Source organism: Lepisma saccharinum, chromosome 20 (assembly GCF_977018435.1).
Source record: "Lepisma saccharinum chromosome 20, izLepSacc3.1, whole genome shotgun sequence".
In the NCBI taxonomy this organism is placed as follows: Eukaryota; Metazoa; Arthropoda; class Insecta; order Zygentoma; family Lepismatidae; genus Lepisma; species Lepisma saccharinum.
The window spans coordinates 21649049-21666911 of record NC_139248.1 but is presented as its reverse complement, the minus strand read 5'-3'; the positions used below and the strand labels follow the sequence as shown (position 1 = coordinate 21666911).

Sequence of the window (17863 nt, the reverse complement as noted above, 5' to 3'; positions counted from 1 at the left end):
CCGTAATAGTGTTTTCCCCTAAAAAAAAAAAAAAGCATTTCTTCAGTTTAAAGTGATCATGTCCCTGCAATGCCCTTTTAAGTGACTGAAATGAAATTGTGTGTGAAATATATAATTTTTAGTTGACTTTCATTTTCCAGGGAGAGGGGAGGCCACTGCCCCTCCTTCCGGACGTCCATGGGCCTGTGTGTTTATTTGTAAGAGATCCTTCATCAATTTCGGTTCATCATTATTCTTAGTTATTATTAAAAAATGAAAGGAAACCTATGCCAAATATGAACCATACAACAACCAAGACGTTGATATTAGGGACGAACAGCAAGTCATACAGAAATAATATTTTGAAATATAGTTGTGCTTATTGTACTTTTTACATTTGGTTACATAGCCTAGATGTAGGCTATAGACTATTGTTACGCGTTAAGGGGGTTCTGTATGTATCTACCTTAGTTATATTTACGCGGAGATCTGGCAACATGGCCCTCGGTTGCCATGACAAACGGTACTGCCATCTGTTATCGAAGAGTTACTACAAATTGCCTTTAGTTCCCCCTTAAAATGTTCATGCAGATTTCGATACACTGTAAGCAACATTTCTGTAATTCGTACAGAAACGCTTTTTTCAGTTGCACTCAATAAAAATGGAATACCTAGATCCTGAAGAACTGACCGCATTGTAATGCGTTATGCGTGTTGCCTGATATTGAAGATCACTCGTCGCCGTAGAGTTAGGCAACGCGCATAACATATTGCACTGAAGCAAGAATTTCAGAATCTAGGCTTTCCATTTTTGTTGCAAGTGACTGTACATCAAACAAACTGCTTCGCATACTTTTCGTTGAAATGGAGACGCCCTCATACAACTATAAATTAAGTTAAATACCATCGCCAATGTTCTGTTGTTATTTGTTTACTGTCATTCTTTTGAAAATGTTTATTGCCACTCTCAATTATATTATGTTCATTTTAGAGAATAACAATTTTAAATCTACGATACAACAGAAAAATCAAAATTGTATTTCCATGCAATTGGGGGTCAATGATGAATACTTTACTCAAAACAACTGTTCAATACATAATTATATTGATCTAGGGACATTACAAAGCCAAATTTTCTGAAATAAAACTACAACTTACCTGCATATACTAGAAGTGCAAATACCTGCAAACAAATTTAAATAAAGTTTTATTAATGCACATGTATTTTTAAAGGCTAGGATGAATAGAAATAATTTATAAACGTTCTACAAAACTTGATATTCTAAATGACGACATAACATTGTTATTGCTAATCCAGAATCGAGCAGGCCAATTTCCAGTGGGAACGCACTGTAATGTATTGGATCCTACTTAAAACTGTGAATTCAGTCTTGTTTATCCTCTGTGCACACAACCTTCTGGGCTATCACTAAGATCAACGCGAAAAATTCGAACCATTTCATCCAGTTGCAGTAATTAGGGGGTAGTTTCCCCTCACCCCCTTCTATTTCAAAACAAACTATGTCAACCAAGATAAAGTAAACTTTCCTTGCCCCAAGGGGTGCTAACTTTGCAAAAATATTGGGTGGGCTCAAACTTGAGTTCACAAATATATATATATATATATATATATATATATATATATATATATATAAATCCTCCCTTCCATGTATTATTAATCCAAAATTAAAGTCTGTCGCCTAATCTCCACCACTGATTCCATCTGTAACTATCTATGTGTGAACGCTTTATATTACATATAAGGTATAGCTCGAGTTCTTATTCAACTAAATAGAAGCACGAGAATAATTAACGTCCACAAAGAATCCATCTTTCCTACTGTAATGATGCATATTCAATTTCTATGCTCACCTCTAAAATTAAGAGAACTTCAAAATCTCGGATGATTCTTCCAACATAGCAGCCCATCATGAGGTAGATAGCTTCTAGTTCAAAACAAACGTTTCTTTTTCATTGCCCACAAGATAAGTTCATATAAAAAAGACACGTGGTTGACAAAATGTTAACAAGAAAAACCCCAAACTTCCTGTTCTGCGATAAGAATTCACGAAGGAAGTGGCTCGTAATCGAACTCCTCGTAAATCACCACAAGTGGAAAGTTTTTAAAACTTAGAAAGCCGTAACAATGTTACGTGTTGTGTTCCTGATTTTAACATTAGCAAAGGTAAGAATAACTTTTAATCAATAGATGTAGAAAGCAGTGGGGTGAACAGAAAAACCAAGCATTGTCGTGTAAACTATGGGATTTGAATTTCTTACCAGACCTCTTTAACACTTGAAGCGGAACATGCAGTACCCCACCTGTCATTCCTCGTGGTTAAATTGCCGACTTGCAAAGTAAACATCTTGTACCCTATTCGCAGTAAAGACTCAGTTGTACTTAATGCAATCTATCTTAACTCGTACAAATAGATACAAGAAAATACTTTATGTCCAATACAATGGGTGCTCTGTTTAGGTCACCGTAGTTCGTCCAGATTTTATGCGACTGGAACTTAAAAATCATTAATTAGGTAAACTGTCTTTGGTGCAAGACTAGGACGCACCGAGTGACTTGACTATACTTTAAAAATTGAATAGTTCAAATCGACACACACAATTTCTTCGTGACAATTTAGCGAATATTTTTCCGGTCTGAAAAGAAGTTAACCCATTAGTTATATTCGAAATATTACACTTGAGAAAATTAACTATAATGTTGCGACTTACAAAACGTAATCTTCTGTGTTCGAAGATTCTCCACCGTTACCATTGGTTTCGTAATGTTGACGCGCGGATGCGACGATTACTCGATTAAAAGTTAAACAATTTTTGGACTGAATAAATAGGGCGTGACGATTCTGCGGTGAAACATGGTATTTATTTCGAAGATTTTGTCACTGCAATCTCGAAACAACGTATATACCGGAAAGTTATGATGATAGCTTGGTTCCTATAAGAAGGTTTAATCATTAGGGAACGGAACTTTATGTGCTAAAAAACAGAAATATTTATTTTTTATGTGTCATAAATGTTGAAAATATGTGATAAAAATAGGAAAATATGTGACAAAAATAAAAACATTTGGTAACAAAAACAAACTATAACATGCATTTTAAACACCTGAAATTAGTTTCTAAATGATTACCTCTTAGCGAGCAATTTTTTGGAAGAGTTGCAGTGGATCACCATAGTTTTTTCCAAATTCTCCATTGTAAATCTGTGACGATTATCTCTAAAAAGCATCTTATATTGTGAGAAAGATCGCTCCACGTCACAAGAAACAATTCTTGCATATTTGAATCACGAAATGTCACTAACGCTTAAGTTTTCCAAATCTTCCTCTTCCTCTACTTCACTTTCCAAAACACATGCAATTTGGCACAAAGTTTGAAAACCTTGTTTTTTCCCAAAAAATTCTGTACATTTAGACACTTAGATCCAGTGAGTTCTTGCAGTTTCGATTCTACTATACGGACTTTAACAATGGAAGCTGCCAAAGTGTTCGCGGACGATTCAAGCTTTCATATGGAATTAGAGAGAATGGACAGGTTTGTTGAGATGTATGCCAATTCGACTTTTACGGAGGGCTCCATCAACAGTTCTTGCAGAATTCTTCTTTGTCGAGATCATTTACAACAGATACAATTTTTTCAAACTTCTGGGCATAACATCTGCATCCAACCAAGTGCCCCATCGCGTAACTACAGGTGTAGGGGGAAGGGGAACCTCAGGACATTTTTGTTTAAAATTGTCTATTCTTCTAGCCAACTTGATAAAAACTTTCTTGCCATTTGAAACCAGTTTATCGACATTGGGATAAAGAGCTCTTATCTTTTCACATATTCTATGCAACGCATGGGCCACATATTTAACGTGCACCATTTTGGGGTAGCTAACGGCAAGGCCTACTGCAGCTTTTTTCATGTAAGCTGCAGCATCTGTCACGAGGAGAAGAACATTGTCAAATGTTATGCCTTCCGGCCACAATAGCTGCATTGCTTCATTAAAAAGCCTTGCTATCATTACGTGTAGCCAGCCCCAGCTACTACTTACAGCTATTTTCTCCCAATAGGATCGTAGGCGAGGTGCCAGAAGTCTGCCAGCGAGGGTGTTCAAAGACAAAACAAACCTAGCACTCTCGATATGAAAGAGGTGCAGAGTAGCCTATAAACATTTTTCCTTCGAGGATTTCGAGGTGGATGAAGTCAATGAGCGATTTTATGTATTTAAAATGAAAATTCGCAAAATATGTATTTACATACGGAAAACTGGAAAATATGTGTTTTTATGTAAAATAAAATTTGCTGTGTTGACATACAAGGCTATAATCAGAATTTTGGCAAAAATGAGGGTCTGTATCTTATCGCAGAAAAAACATTTAATTACCTAAAGTTCCTTTCCCTATTAATCATAATCTGTGCCTTGTTATGCTCTTTAAGGATTACTACTCTAGGCAAAAGCGCACAAAAATTTCCTTACTTGGATCACTCCTAGATGGCAGCTGAATCGATTAATCAAATAACAATAAAAATTTAATTCTAATTGTCATTAAAAATACAATAGCATTGATAAATTTAGTATCTATATTGAAATAAAAATTTGTCTCGCTAACTTTACAATAAACAACACATTGAAACATAATTGGCTCGTTCTAGTAAAAATCGCATATGTATAAATCACATAAATTCCATCTTAATGTATACGTAATTGGTTCTGCCATGTACCTTGGGTTCTGCCTGTGTAGCATAGACGTTTTATTACCAGAGTAGAAAACTGTAAACTTTCATCTTTGGCAAACTTGCTTGGCAAGTGACAGTAGATATGAGTGTTTTATTATTGTTTCTGTGCACTAAAGAGAATATTTTCTATTCACTATGAGTCAAGACACATCAGTACAAATCTGTATTTCTTGTTATTTATAGATTTTACACGTAGGAAGCAAATCAATATTTACATATGGATTTCTTGTGTTTTCCAGATTGCAAAAAGTGATGTAAGACCAGTTAAAGGTAAGAAGCAACATTTAATAATAGTAGTAAATGGTAGATTGAGTGTGTGGGGAGGAACTATTGGATTAGTATTTTCTCTTGCAATGTCCATAGTTCTGAACAAAAATGCATATTTGCATGAACTGAAAAGGAAGGCATAACAACAGAAAAGTGGGCGCAACACACACACTGATGCAAAATTATTAATTAATATTATTAGCAATATTACTGTCTTCTATATACGATCGTTGGCATTCATTTAAGTTTGGCTGAATCGTTGATTAAGGAAATGTAATAAAAATGTTTGAAATCTTGCATATACAAGGAGGTTACTTCAGTTGTTTACCGCTAGAGTGTCGGCCGCTCGGCGGCCCCTTCATGCAACAGGTCCCGGCAAATTGCGTTACAGGAAGTCCGTAACAGAAACGGCTTGTTTTGTAATATTTCCACTTTTCACAATTACAGTTACAATTACAATAGAAATAAGCACGTACCTTGCCGCAAGGATGCTGAAAAATGTATCCTCCCAAATACAAATATTTCTGGCACCTTATTTCTGACATCTAATCCTAGATTAGACATTGCTACTTTATCCTCAGTTGTCGCGAGAGCGCCGGCAGCTTATCGGGGGAGTTGTCAGCCGCGAGAGGGCGCTTCATACTGCACGAATGCGACACCTGTTGGCAGTGATGCCAACCGTAGGGACATGTCCCTACGCATAGGGACTTTTCACTATATTTCGCCCGCGTAGGGACAGATTTTTCCAAATGAGGGAAAACGTAGGAACTTTTTTCAATCTTGAAAAATAACATTTTATTGTGCAAAGGTGCAAAGCTTACTCGCCAGTCAGTTGCACTTTCTTCGTGCTCGGTTTGGAATGAATGGTTTAGTTCATCTGGATAGTTTAGCGAGAAGAAAAAAGAACTAACAAATCTCCATCAGAATTTTGGTTGGAACATGTTATCGGTTAACAAGAACTTTCAAGGCAAGTTATTTTTTGAAAACATTTCCACTCTCGCGAAAATAGTGTTAACATTGCCACATTCTAACGTGGAAACGGAAAGAATACTTTCAATGTTAAGTGATACAAAAACAAAAAAATAGAAATAAAATGAGACCAGAATTGTTCAAGACTGCAGGAAATACAGCATATATCACCAACCAACATCTATCTCTTCACAGCAGCAGCATGTATGACTTTAAATAACATAATCAACAGTAAACGATTCAATGTTATTCATTAAGGGTGTGCAGGATCCCGAAAAGTCAGAACCAGGATCGGGAAAAAAATTTCCCGTCCCGATCCCGACTTCGGGAAATGACTTCCCGACTTTTCGGGATCCCGAGAAGTCGGGAAATAGTCTACCGAATGGTCACTTTAAAAAGTCGTTAATTCTCGAAGCTTTCTGCATTGTAAGTTTCTGGAACTTATCGGAAATTGTAAGTTTTTATTCTAGAAATGCAAAAACAATCACTTAAAGTGAAAATGACGTGCAGAATTCGAGATTTCCAGAGCTTCGGAAAATTTCGAACATTTCCCGTCCCGAAAATTTTCCGACTTGGTCGGGAAATTGCAATTTTTTTTCGTCCCGAATGTCGGGATTTTAAAAAAAATCCCGTCCCGACCCCAAAAATTCTGTCCCGCACACCCCTATTATTCATTAAGGCAAGAATTTACAATACCATTCTGTAATTTCTATGCTACGTCTTATACTCACGAAATAATTAGTCGTGATGATTTATCTCAAGTTAACATTTGGGGTGAGGTGAAAAAATTGTTCATTAACGTGTACAAGTTGTAAAATAAGCTTTTCAATTCTCGCAATGATTCTCAGTATACAAGTATGGTAGCCATATTTGTTGATATGAACAATTGACGTTCGCAATTAGTTACGCTGTCTACAGCGTTGCCACACTGTTGATTTCATACTTGGAGAGCATGGATCGTGTAAGAATGGCGGAAGAGAACAGTAAAAAAGTTGTTAATGTTGTTAGGTGGTGTGTGCAGGAGGTTGGCCTTGGGCTAATTAATAAACTTATGGATTTTGGTATATTGGCCAAAGAAGGTACTTACATGTGACAGCGACAATCACAATGTAGAAGAACATGTAGAGTGTGGTGTGGACTGATTTGATTACAGGTAAGTTTGGCAACAGTGCATTGATCGTAAAATTGCAGAATACGAAAATGGCGTTTTCGATGATGAACGTTTACCGTTAAAGTGCTACGAAAATAAGATTTTTTATCGGTTCGTAATCACAATTACCGCACAGCTATTCACAGATAGCCCCACTGACCATTCTCGGTAAAGTTAGGTTAGGCAAGGCAAACATAGTTAAAATTTGGGCTCGAAAAAACCATGCACGGGTAGCCCCACAAACCATTGACGGTTAGCCCCACGAACCATTCAGGTAAGGTTAGGTTAGGTTAGGATAGGCAAACATAGTTAAAATTTGGGGTCGTAGTAATATCAGGAATGTATATTTCGTTTTTTAAGTATTGGAAACACAAAATCTTACGGTAAATAATGAGCAATCGTGCCGATCGCGGACCACTCAATTTCACTTATTTTGCAATTTCTACACGTGATCCCCAAACTTTAACTTCAAGTTCGTGGTTAGGAGCCCTCAATTAGTGAGTATGCGAAATACTACAAAAATCGGGGAGGGGTCATGTATTGTAAATTCGCTCCTTCATTAATTGTGGAAGCACCGAGCAGAAAGATTTGGTAAGTAAATGTGTATATTTGATCTTCTGTTTTGCATGCTCATGAGTTTTTTTTTTTTTTTTTGTCGCTTTACTTGGCGTAGGGACATTTGGTCAGTTGTAGGGACATTTTGACTACGTCTTGTAGGGACATTGCCGAAAAATGGTTAGCAACACTGTCGGCTACCAGACGTAGTCAGTGTACGCTCATGTTCACTTCTGTTTGCGTTTATCAGTACGCGTGTTGTTTATGCTGTGTTATTGAGTTTGGGTGCTATTCAGTGCTAGTGCTTTATTGTGTGTTAATTGTTATTCATTCATTAGTTATGCCGCTAAACAAATATAGTCTTGAACAAAGAGTTTTTATGTATCATAATTACGTGAAAACTAACTCTTGTAGAAAAGTGGTCGGGCAATTACGAAAGACATGATCTCTTGAACCTAAGAAACGTGTTGTATTGCTGTTGAAGGAGGTCATTTTCAACATCTCTTATAACACAGGAGGTTAGTGATCATCATTATTATTACTTTTAAATATCATTTTACGCTTTCTGTTTGCTTTATGCGCCGGGATGCTGTCTTCCCTTTCTGTCAACTGAGGATAAAGTAGCGATGTCTAATCTAAGATTAGATGTCAGAAATAAGGTGCCAGAAATATTTGTATTTGGGAGGACACCTTTTCCAGCATCCATGCGACAAGGTAAGTGCTTATTTCAATTCTAATTGTAACTGTAATTGTGAAAAATAGAAACATTACAAAACAAGCGGTTTCTGTTACGGACTTCCTGTAAGTCAATTTGCCGGGACCTGTCGCATGAAGGGGCTGCCGAGCGGCCGGCGCTCTGGCGGTAAACGACTGAAATAACCTCCCTGTACATAGAATAGCTATCTTCTGAGTAAGTTGCTAATACAATATGTGTCAGTTAGCAGAGATCTGTTTTTCACTCAGTGTGATTCGCTTTTGTCAAGAAATCGGTGCGCGTCATATTGGTGGCCTAACTGAACTCACGGCGAGTATATTGGGTAGAAATCAAAAGTATTGTATGAAATGGAATGGTCGTTTATATTTTTTGCAGGCCTGGACCAAACTCCACACCGCGCAGACTTTGATGCTTTAGTTGATGAATTTGTAGCAGAAGAATCCAAAAGAGTTGGTGTTCGTGTTGCAAAGTACGATGCCTATGGAGAGTTGGAGGAAATCAAGAACAATACAAAATATCACAAGTGAGCATTACAAATTAATATGTATAGCTATTGTAATAGAGAATAAATTCTATTAAAAGCGTGTTAATGCTATTTCTATAAGACATTATGCAGGTTATGCACAACCGAAGTTTTCGGGTTGGTGTTCTGTTATGAATGTCCCTTCATCAATAATTTGCCTATCATCCTCATTATAAGTCGAACAATCAACGCGTTCGATCTTCGAGACCGCCAGAGAAAATCAAAGCTAACGAACTTTCGAAAATAACATATTTCTAGTGAAGACTTTGATTTGGAGACTACAAGTTTTCGAAAGACATTTTTTCTTATTAGTGTACAATCTTAATTGGATTATCCATTGTCTGCCCTTTTACCTATATAATCTACCATCAAGTTTGGAAACAATACAGTTTATATTTCTATTTGTCGGTGGTGGGAAATCAAATTTACAACGAACTTGAGATTTTTACTACAAATCCAGTACGCGAAATACTACATCGTATAATTTCGGTGCATAAATTAATTTAATTTCACAATTCATCAGAACAAATGCAATTGACCCAATCTGGATAGTTATAACTAGAGCCCGGAAGTTTGGCAAAATGCCTCTTTTCATCTACTGCATATATTGATAAAATTTTTCCGGATATACGTTTCTTATGTTGTTTCGAATGTTTTGGAAGCCTTTTCATTTTGCCTATTTTGCCTATTTGGGACCCCACTGCCTATTTTTAATTATAATGCTTTTTTTGCCTTTTTCAATGAAATTTGACATATTTTTTTTAAAAAAAATGTGTATATAAATTATTTTTCTCCCAAAAAACGTTGTTGGCATTTATTTTTCTTCCGTTTATTATGTGAATTATTTTCGCCTTATTTAAGTAATATTGAACTCATGCATGTTTCAACATTGGTGAAGGAGAAAAGTGTGAGAAAAAAGTATTTCATGCTGAGTCAGGATATTGCCTTTCGGTTAACATTTCTTGTGCATGATTGACTGCTGAAGTGGGCAGGTTGATTTCGAACACAAACAAAATATTTCTGAAATCTCCCTCTCGAACCCGAAAATTTCAGGAAGTTGCGATTGAGCTTAGTTTACCTCCGCAACCAGTCTTGACGAGATAGGGAACCTGGATATCAGCAGCTATATATTATGCTAACAACCTTCAAAAAATCAGTGAGGTGATGGATGCTCTTCCAGAAAATGAAGCGGTTCAATTCGTGAAGTGAAAAAACTCCTGTGCTATTCAAGTTTACTTTTGCACATTATGGTGCATTGCCAGAGACAATTACAATTATAGCATCCATGAAAATCTTCGAGGAATCTATGCAGCAGATGATGGAAGTGCCAGGAGAAAAGGGGTGAGCTGTTGCGGAAAAGTGCTAACGGGTAGTGAGTGCAAATGAGGACTTGAAACAATTGAAAACAATTTGTGATATTCTAAAAGGTGAAAATGCTGTTACCAAAATGAGTCCAGCTACATTAGCTTGTTATATGTATGCTCCAATAACTTCTGTCGAAGTAGAAAGATCATTTTCTATTATGAAAAACATTCTCTCTGACAGACGACTATCAATGAATGTTTAGAACTTAAAAAGCACCTTGTAGTTATGTGCAATCAAGACGGAGAAAATTGAAATGCTCTTCCCAATTTAGATTTAGATTTGCCAGAAATTATAGATAAAAGTAAGCGACTTCTAAATGTGCCTTTTTTCGGTTTATTTTGCCTTTTTTTTCATTTTTAGTGCCTATTTACCACATTATAAATGCCTTTTTGCCTGCCTATTTTAACGGGCTCTAGTTATAACCTTGTTTCCAAATTCGTTGTATCTCTTCAAAGGCAGTGTAGGATTCGGCTGTTTGTAGTTATTTTTATTATCTTACAGGTATCATGTTTCTTGCAAGTTGCAGAATATTGCTTGGCTAGAACCTTTGGAAGATGAAATCAAAACTGGTTACAGCACCACTAAGTGGATTCACAATGGTGGATCAAATAAGATTGATCACGATTTCTCCAGAGAGGTAAATGTTCACAAACATATTTTGAATGCCTATACCACTGGTCAGGAGACGAGGTGCCAGACTTGCTCTGGTGCCATGTATGGGGAAAAGCAAGCGAGCAAGGGCCAAGAATCAGCGACTCCTGCCCACAATATGACAAAGTTCGCCTTGCAGTGTTGCCAAGTTCAAGCGTCATCTCTCTATCCAAAAGGAAAGAGAACCTTATCTTTGGAACAAACATCTATTCCAGCTTTGTCAGTGGCGCAACCACATGGGGGGCAGGGGGCAATGCCCCCCAAACCTTGGACGTTAACCAATTCTAGGGAGGGCAAACATTGCAGTAAAGAAAAGCAATGCTAACAGAATCGAAGAGTAGCAGGACAAAATGATACTCAAGATGGAATTAGTTTTCATATATTTTCTTGCATTTTTCTTCCAGACGGCCAAGACCACCTGTAGAAGGAGGCACAGAGGGGCAATTGCCCCCCTCGATTTCAAATTTTATATAATAAAAATACGTTTCGTAAAAATTTCTTGCTAGCTTCGCTCGCAAGGCATGCTTTTTTTGTAGTCTCATCAGGTTCAGAGAAGTAGCTAGGGGACGACAGGAGTCGAACCTGGGCACCGAACGATCTAAATGAAAAAAGTTGTAAAACAGAGAATGCCATGGCGCCCCGTGGAATTATTTGTGCTCTATAAAATCAATATTGTTATAGATTTGCAAAAATTGGATCTAAAAATTTTCTTGCTCGCTTCGCTCTCAATGTTATTATTTTCTGTAATGCACTGTAAATTACTAGAGAGAGAAGTAAGATTAACTATGTACTTCAGACAGTTGTTGCTAAGCAGTTTTTTTTAAATCTGTGAATAGTTTTGAGGAAAAGGAGCAGCACACACATGTGAGACACAGTTTATATAATTTTGCTTGGTTTGTTATGAGGTGGATGAATTGATTATGTAATTATTTATAAGTATATGTATTAAAGAAACATTGAATACGTGCACAATTTAGTGTTAACATGTTGCATATATATTTTCTTATTTTACGTCGCTCCATGTTGCATAATGTCTAAACACTTCATATGCACAAAAATAATTAGATTCGTCATTTTTGTCTTTCAAAAATACAGTTTGTCCGCTCGTTTTCCATTATTAGCTAATGTGAAATTGAACGTGTTGTAAAAATGCCAGAAAAATAATAATGGTGACAATGGCATTATTATTATTCATATTATATTACATTATTATTATTATTGGCACATTTATCCTCCTGGTACTTCCCCCCGACAAAAATTCGTGGTTGCGCCTCTGATCTTTGTGTTATACATATTGCAAATACGGACTTCAAAAACAACAAATTCATTGTCAACCTTCCGAACAGATTCAATTGTGAGTAGAAATGTGTCAATAGCGCCATCGGCCTCACTGTGTGTCTCTGAGTACAGCAGTGGCGTGGCGTGACTTTTTAAAAAGTGTTACCGGCTATCAGTACGACAATTATGCCTGCAAGACGTTATTACAACCCCCCCCCCCCTTTCGGTAAAGAAAACATGTCTTCGAGCTAGATATTTGTTCATTTCGTTCTTTTTTTGCAATCAGCACAGTGATAAGCCACAAACACACCTAGAAAGAACTACCACTCATGAGACAGTTACCACGAAAATCCAATGAATGGTGATAGACCCTTGTCAATTCTTCATCTGTACCGTTTCTTTGCAATGAGCTGCGAAGGGGAAGAACCACACTTTTCCCGGGCCAGTTTGACATTTGTGTGGTGAGCACTGAGCAGACGACAGAACTCCGCTACTTCGTGGAAGGGAAACCCAGCTGTACGTACTACTGTTGCCAACTTAGTATTTTGGAGCAAGGTTTGTCCAAATCACGAATCACACCAAGGAACTATATTTTCGTCTATTACCTAACTGGTCTCAGTTGTAGTTCAATCCAGCCTTGGCTTTGCAGTCTACTCTGGTTACTTCACAGAAATTGTATTCCTATTTTAGGCGGGATTTAGCTCTTTTCTGTCAATCCGATGTGACAACACTGGCTGCTCCGGTGGGTCTGAACGGCAACAGGGCCCCTTAACAGGCATATGAATAATACACCAAAGTCCTTCCCCGCTCTTTCCTTGCATTGGCGCCCTCTTCTCCCTTGTTGCCTCTTCAGGATAGCGGAACGGCCTCCTCTTCGCTTCTGTCGGCTGCAGGAAAAATGTCCTAGGCAATATCTACTCGACGGCAACGTGTTCATTAACCTATTTAACAATGTTGTAATTTTATTGAAACAACTTTTTAATTCTGTACATTTTGCTGTTACCTGCGGTAACACCGGCTACATGCACGCCACGCCTCTGGAGTGCAGGTACTTTACAAATCTGTCACAGCAGTGTTACTCAGTGAGTACTCCTTTTAGTAACGGCTGAATACATATTTTCCAAAATGATACCACGTCAATTCTTTACAAGAAACTTCTTCACGTTTATCGATCCTTGACATTATTTATCATCTGCATGATATATATAATCACATTATTATTAGACCACGCTTAACTAACTAACTATACTGAAAGTTATATTACTTTTTATTACTATTACTATTTGTACTGGGTCATTTGATATCACTTTTCCACTTTCGGTTAAAAACGTCAGCCTATCTCTGTGACGGAGTAGTTAGCACAGCGCGCTGCAACGCCAGGGGGCACGTGTTCGAATTCTGGTCTGGGTATGAGTGTTCTTTGTGAGTATACCTTCATCAATTTCATCATCACCCATCCTCATCGTCGCGATTAGCCGAAAGTGGCAGAAAAGCGACGCTAAATAACATAAAAATAAAATACAGTAAAACCTCGTTAATCCGGACTTCGCTTAATCCGGACAGGCAAAAGGCGACAAAAAAAGCAGAATGCAAGGTTTTAAATGTGGCTAGAAGTCAACAAGAGAACTGCCCAAAGAAAAAGCAGTCAACCACTGATGAAATTCTGTTTCCCGCAGACTTTGTACTGTACTGTATATTGTATTTAGGTCTATGCCCTTTAAATAGACCATAATAAACGTGTTTTGTTGCTATAAACTTAGTTTTAATGCACTTTCTACTGTTCTTTTAGGTTATTTCAGTTAATCCGGACTTTCGTTAAACCGGTCAACTTATCCCCCATTAGTCCGGATTAACGAGGTTTTACTGTAATAATTACTATAAACACTGCCTGGCCGGGAATCGAACCCGCCTTCGGTGTTTATATCGAGCACTCAACCTGCTCGGTCACTGAAGGAGAATTTTCATTATTATCACTATTAGTATTATTAATACGATTCCCTAATTATTTACTTGCGTTTTTTCTAAAGTTCTTGAACCAGCTGCAATATTGTATAGTAAAAAAGTCTCATTTTGGTAGCATGTGTGTATCACTAGTAGATGTTAAATTTTCACAATTATATTTATTTACAGACCCAATTCATGAACGCTTTCACTTGGGAAGTAACCAACAGCGTGAAGATTGAGACAGGAGGAAGCTTTAGCATCGGAATCCCTTCGTTATTTCAAATCGACATAGGGGGAGGTGTTGGCATAAGCCCGAGCGAGACAAAAGCGAAAAGCATGACAAAAAGCGAAGCTTTGGAGATTACGGAGAAATTTGAAGTTCACCCAAACAAGAGTATGAAGGTAACTGTCATGCATGCACAATGTAACAATAAGAATGTTATCAGGAATTTCAAGTTCGATTTTATGTTCGATGTTCATTAACTATAACACAACTTTCATCATAGAACTGCTAATAACTTCGATCGTGCTAAAAGGGTACCAATATCTTCAATAGAATTGCAACTCAAGACAAAAAAGTAGGATATAATTTATCTCACTTCGAACGCTCCGCCAGATGGCATGTCAATCGCTAAAAGTTTGACAATCTGGGTACATATTGTACATATTACGTCAACATTATTTGAGATTTAATGATAAAAGTCAGTTAATTTTAAGACTTGTTCCATTTGCTGTTAGGATGATGTAATTATGCAGTGGGCTTGTCGGATACTTTTCTTTTGAGTTCGTAAATTTTCATGCAAGGTTCGTTTCAACTGAAGGTTTGCAAAGACAATTTAACATAACTTAATGAATAGGTTGGAAATTAATTTGTAAAACTTAAAAAATCGCAAGACTGTTCAGAAAGTCAAGTCTCCACATGACGTCACACAATCGTACTTGCTGATCATGAACGGATCGTCCTGTGAAGGACTTCCACAAATCTCATAAAGTCAAAAGAAAGTTTTTTGAAACCATACTTTTCGCCTATACTTTTCCAATTAACCAACCACTAATAAAAGAGTCGGCCGTTTTCAGTACGAATTCCACTTGCCTTGCCACATTGCAAATCTACAAAAACACCTGTTGGCTGCCATAGTAATGTCTAAATTTCTGGAATACATATGGTCGTGGATTTGAATGGGGCAAACAGTGCCCAGAGTTAAATCGAAATTAAATACGAGAGTGGAATTTTAATAACTGCAATTAGAAAATTACGACAGACACAAAATGCATATTTGTTCCACGGCATCACCAGTGATGAATTCAGGGGATGGCATGGGAGAAAATTCAGTCCCTCCCCCGCAAATGTCAGTAACTTGGCAGAGCATTGGAACAATAGCCAAGACATTTGGCAACCATGTTCATTTTAGCTTTCTTTCATTCACCTTAATTTAACGTAGAACGTACTTGTTCTGTTTTTTCGTAGTAATAAGCACTGGTTCAGTTCTCTTTGTAACTAAAAGTCGAAAAATGAACGAATTTAAATTATCGTCCGTTTTGGTAACTGCTAAATTAAGAAATAGGATAGATCAGGATTCGCTTGAAGCTTGTGTGAAGGTGTCAATTGCTGACGTGGACAAGGAACCCAGTAAGTTTCATTGATGATGTCCACAGATATGCTGTAGAAAGCCCACACGCCTTAGTTTGCTGTAAATGTAAATTATTGCATGCTGTAATATTGATTCTCACATTCTTAAAATGACAGTTAATAACACGTAATTACACTTAATTTAATGGCATATCAGAAGTAAGGGGCAATTTTAAAATATTGGTATTGTTTTACTAGCATTATAAGTTGATGCCTATGACATTCCCACCATCGAAGTTTTATGTCAGAGCATGGGTGTGAAGTAATGTTTCTACCGCCGTATACAATTAATGCATGAACTATATATTTTCATTTTGTACACAGGTAGAGTACATAATATCTTCAAGGGAAGTCGTCATTCCTTGGGAAGGAGAGGCCATCATCAGTGGATGGATTGCACTATATTTTGAGAAGAAAGTAAATGGAGAGAAATTGGAATTTCGACCAGTTCAGGACTTGGCACGACGAGAATTCAAACTTCATCCTGAAGGCTTAAGGTGAACGCTTCAGTTTAAGTTACACAATAGTATTTCGTTGGTAGCCATGCACCCTAAATGTTGATTCTGTCATTCTTTAAAGAAAAAGTATCAAATGCGATAAGTAACGTGTGGTGATAAATACACAAGCCCATGAAAAATAGAAGTGGTAACTATGTAACGTAGAGGACTAAAAAAAATCTGTTTTCCGAACGGCGCTGATTTGATTACATTTTTTATAATTAGCGTCGCTTTTCTTTCACTTCTGGCTAACCCCGACGACGAGGATATGATGAAATTGATGAAGGGGTATTCACAAGAAACATCCATAACCAGGCCAGGATTCGAACCCGAGGCCCCAACGTAAAAATACTTGTTAAAAAAAAGTTGTCTTGTTGTCCAGAGTACGAGAGAGAGTGTGCGTCTGTGTGCGCGCACGTCTTATATGGCGAGATTTGACCTTTAAGGGCTCGATTAACCCGCTTCGAGCCCCCCTGGGTAACTGATACATGAACAACAGACGTCGACAATGGAAGTTAAAAGTGTAGTTTACATTCGTTTGGTAATACCTGTTTTTCGATGGACTGAGTCGCTCAAGGACAGGAGGACTACAGTATTCCTATGCTTTTCCCTCTATTCTCGCACATAATCATAATATACCACACGTTTTCCTTAATTAACTGTGTATTTGGAAAAATAAGCACTGAGATAGAGTAAACGCCCATTTCAGAACAGAATCCTGCGTAATTTCCCAGTCCTCAAATACGTAGTTTATGAAATTTCCATCACACAAATACGTGTTGGAAGTTATACATTGGGCATTTTATATGAGGGCCCAAGGAGAACTGGGCGGGGGTGGGGGGCTGCCCCCGGTTTCGGCGGGAACTCTACCAGGACAAATCATCAGCCCTATAGGCCTAGGAACAACGTTATCCATAAACATTCAGTATAATTCGCTGGTGTTTGATATGTGAATGGTACAGGGAAAAAACAATCAAATTCCACTTTGGATGAAAATTGAGACTTTGATACCAAGCTATTGTAAGGGTGGTGTCGTACATCCCAACATGTCTAATTTTAGGAAAATAACTTATAGTCCCGCATAAATCAGCATCGAAAAAATGTTTTTCATTCTGTAGCCTTTCAAACTTAGAATTTCATTCCTGTAAAAAGTTGGGACGTGGACTTTGATATTCCCCTGTACTCTTCACATGCTTTAATATATGTTGTTTTATTATTATTGCTTGTTAATCTGTATACTCAATTTCAGTGTGCGAATTGGAGGCATATTTAAAGGAATTGCCAAACAAGATGACAGCATCGTATACAGCGAGTATCCTTTGCGTCCAAAAGACAGTCTGGAATTTGGGTTTGTGTGATCAGCGATTAAAAATAAAAAAAAGAAGACAATTTAATTTCAAAAATAAAATTTGTGTTATCATTTGTATATTAAAAACGCACATAATCTCTGTGTGTATACTTATATCCCTTATTTTAACACAGATTAAGTGCTACACAAACAAAGTGATAAACAGCAGAACATCACACTAATCATATCAAATCATTCAAGGTATGCCGACATCTGGCAGACCATCTGGTGTAGTGGTTAGCACTTAGTT

The 17863-nt window shown here is 37.3% G+C and overlaps 1 protein-coding gene across 1 annotated transcript; it reads left to right on the top strand.

Moving 5' to 3' along the window:
- The first annotated feature begins 2119 nt into the window (after nt 1–2119).
- LOC146003593 (uncharacterized) lies at nt 2120–17650 on the top strand. Its single transcript, XM_083141902.1, has 7 exons — nt 2120–2164; nt 4961–4991; nt 8753–8900; nt 10767–10902; nt 14325–14540; nt 16093–16265; nt 17515–17650. Exons 1-7 carry the CDS (start codon nt 2126–2128, stop codon nt 17621–17623), a joined length of 852 nt encoding a protein of 283 aa, XP_082998028.1. The 5' UTR covers nt 2120–2125; the 3' UTR covers nt 17624–17650.
- The last annotated feature ends 213 nt before the right edge of the window (nt 17651–17863 follow it).

Excerpts from the sequence above, each read along its gene's own strand:
- LOC146003593 (XM_083141902.1), top strand. The coding sequence starts at position 2,126 with ATGTTACGTGTTGTGTTCCTGATTTTAACATTAGCAAAG. Across the intron at positions 4,992-8,752 it reads TGATGTAAGACCAGTTAAAG|GCCTGGACCAAACTCCACAC; the intron begins GTAAGAAGCAAC and ends TATTTTTTGCAG. Across the intron at positions 14,541-16,092 it reads ACCCAAACAAGAGTATGAAG|GTAGAGTACATAATATCTTC; the intron begins GTAACTGTCATG and ends TTTTGTACACAG.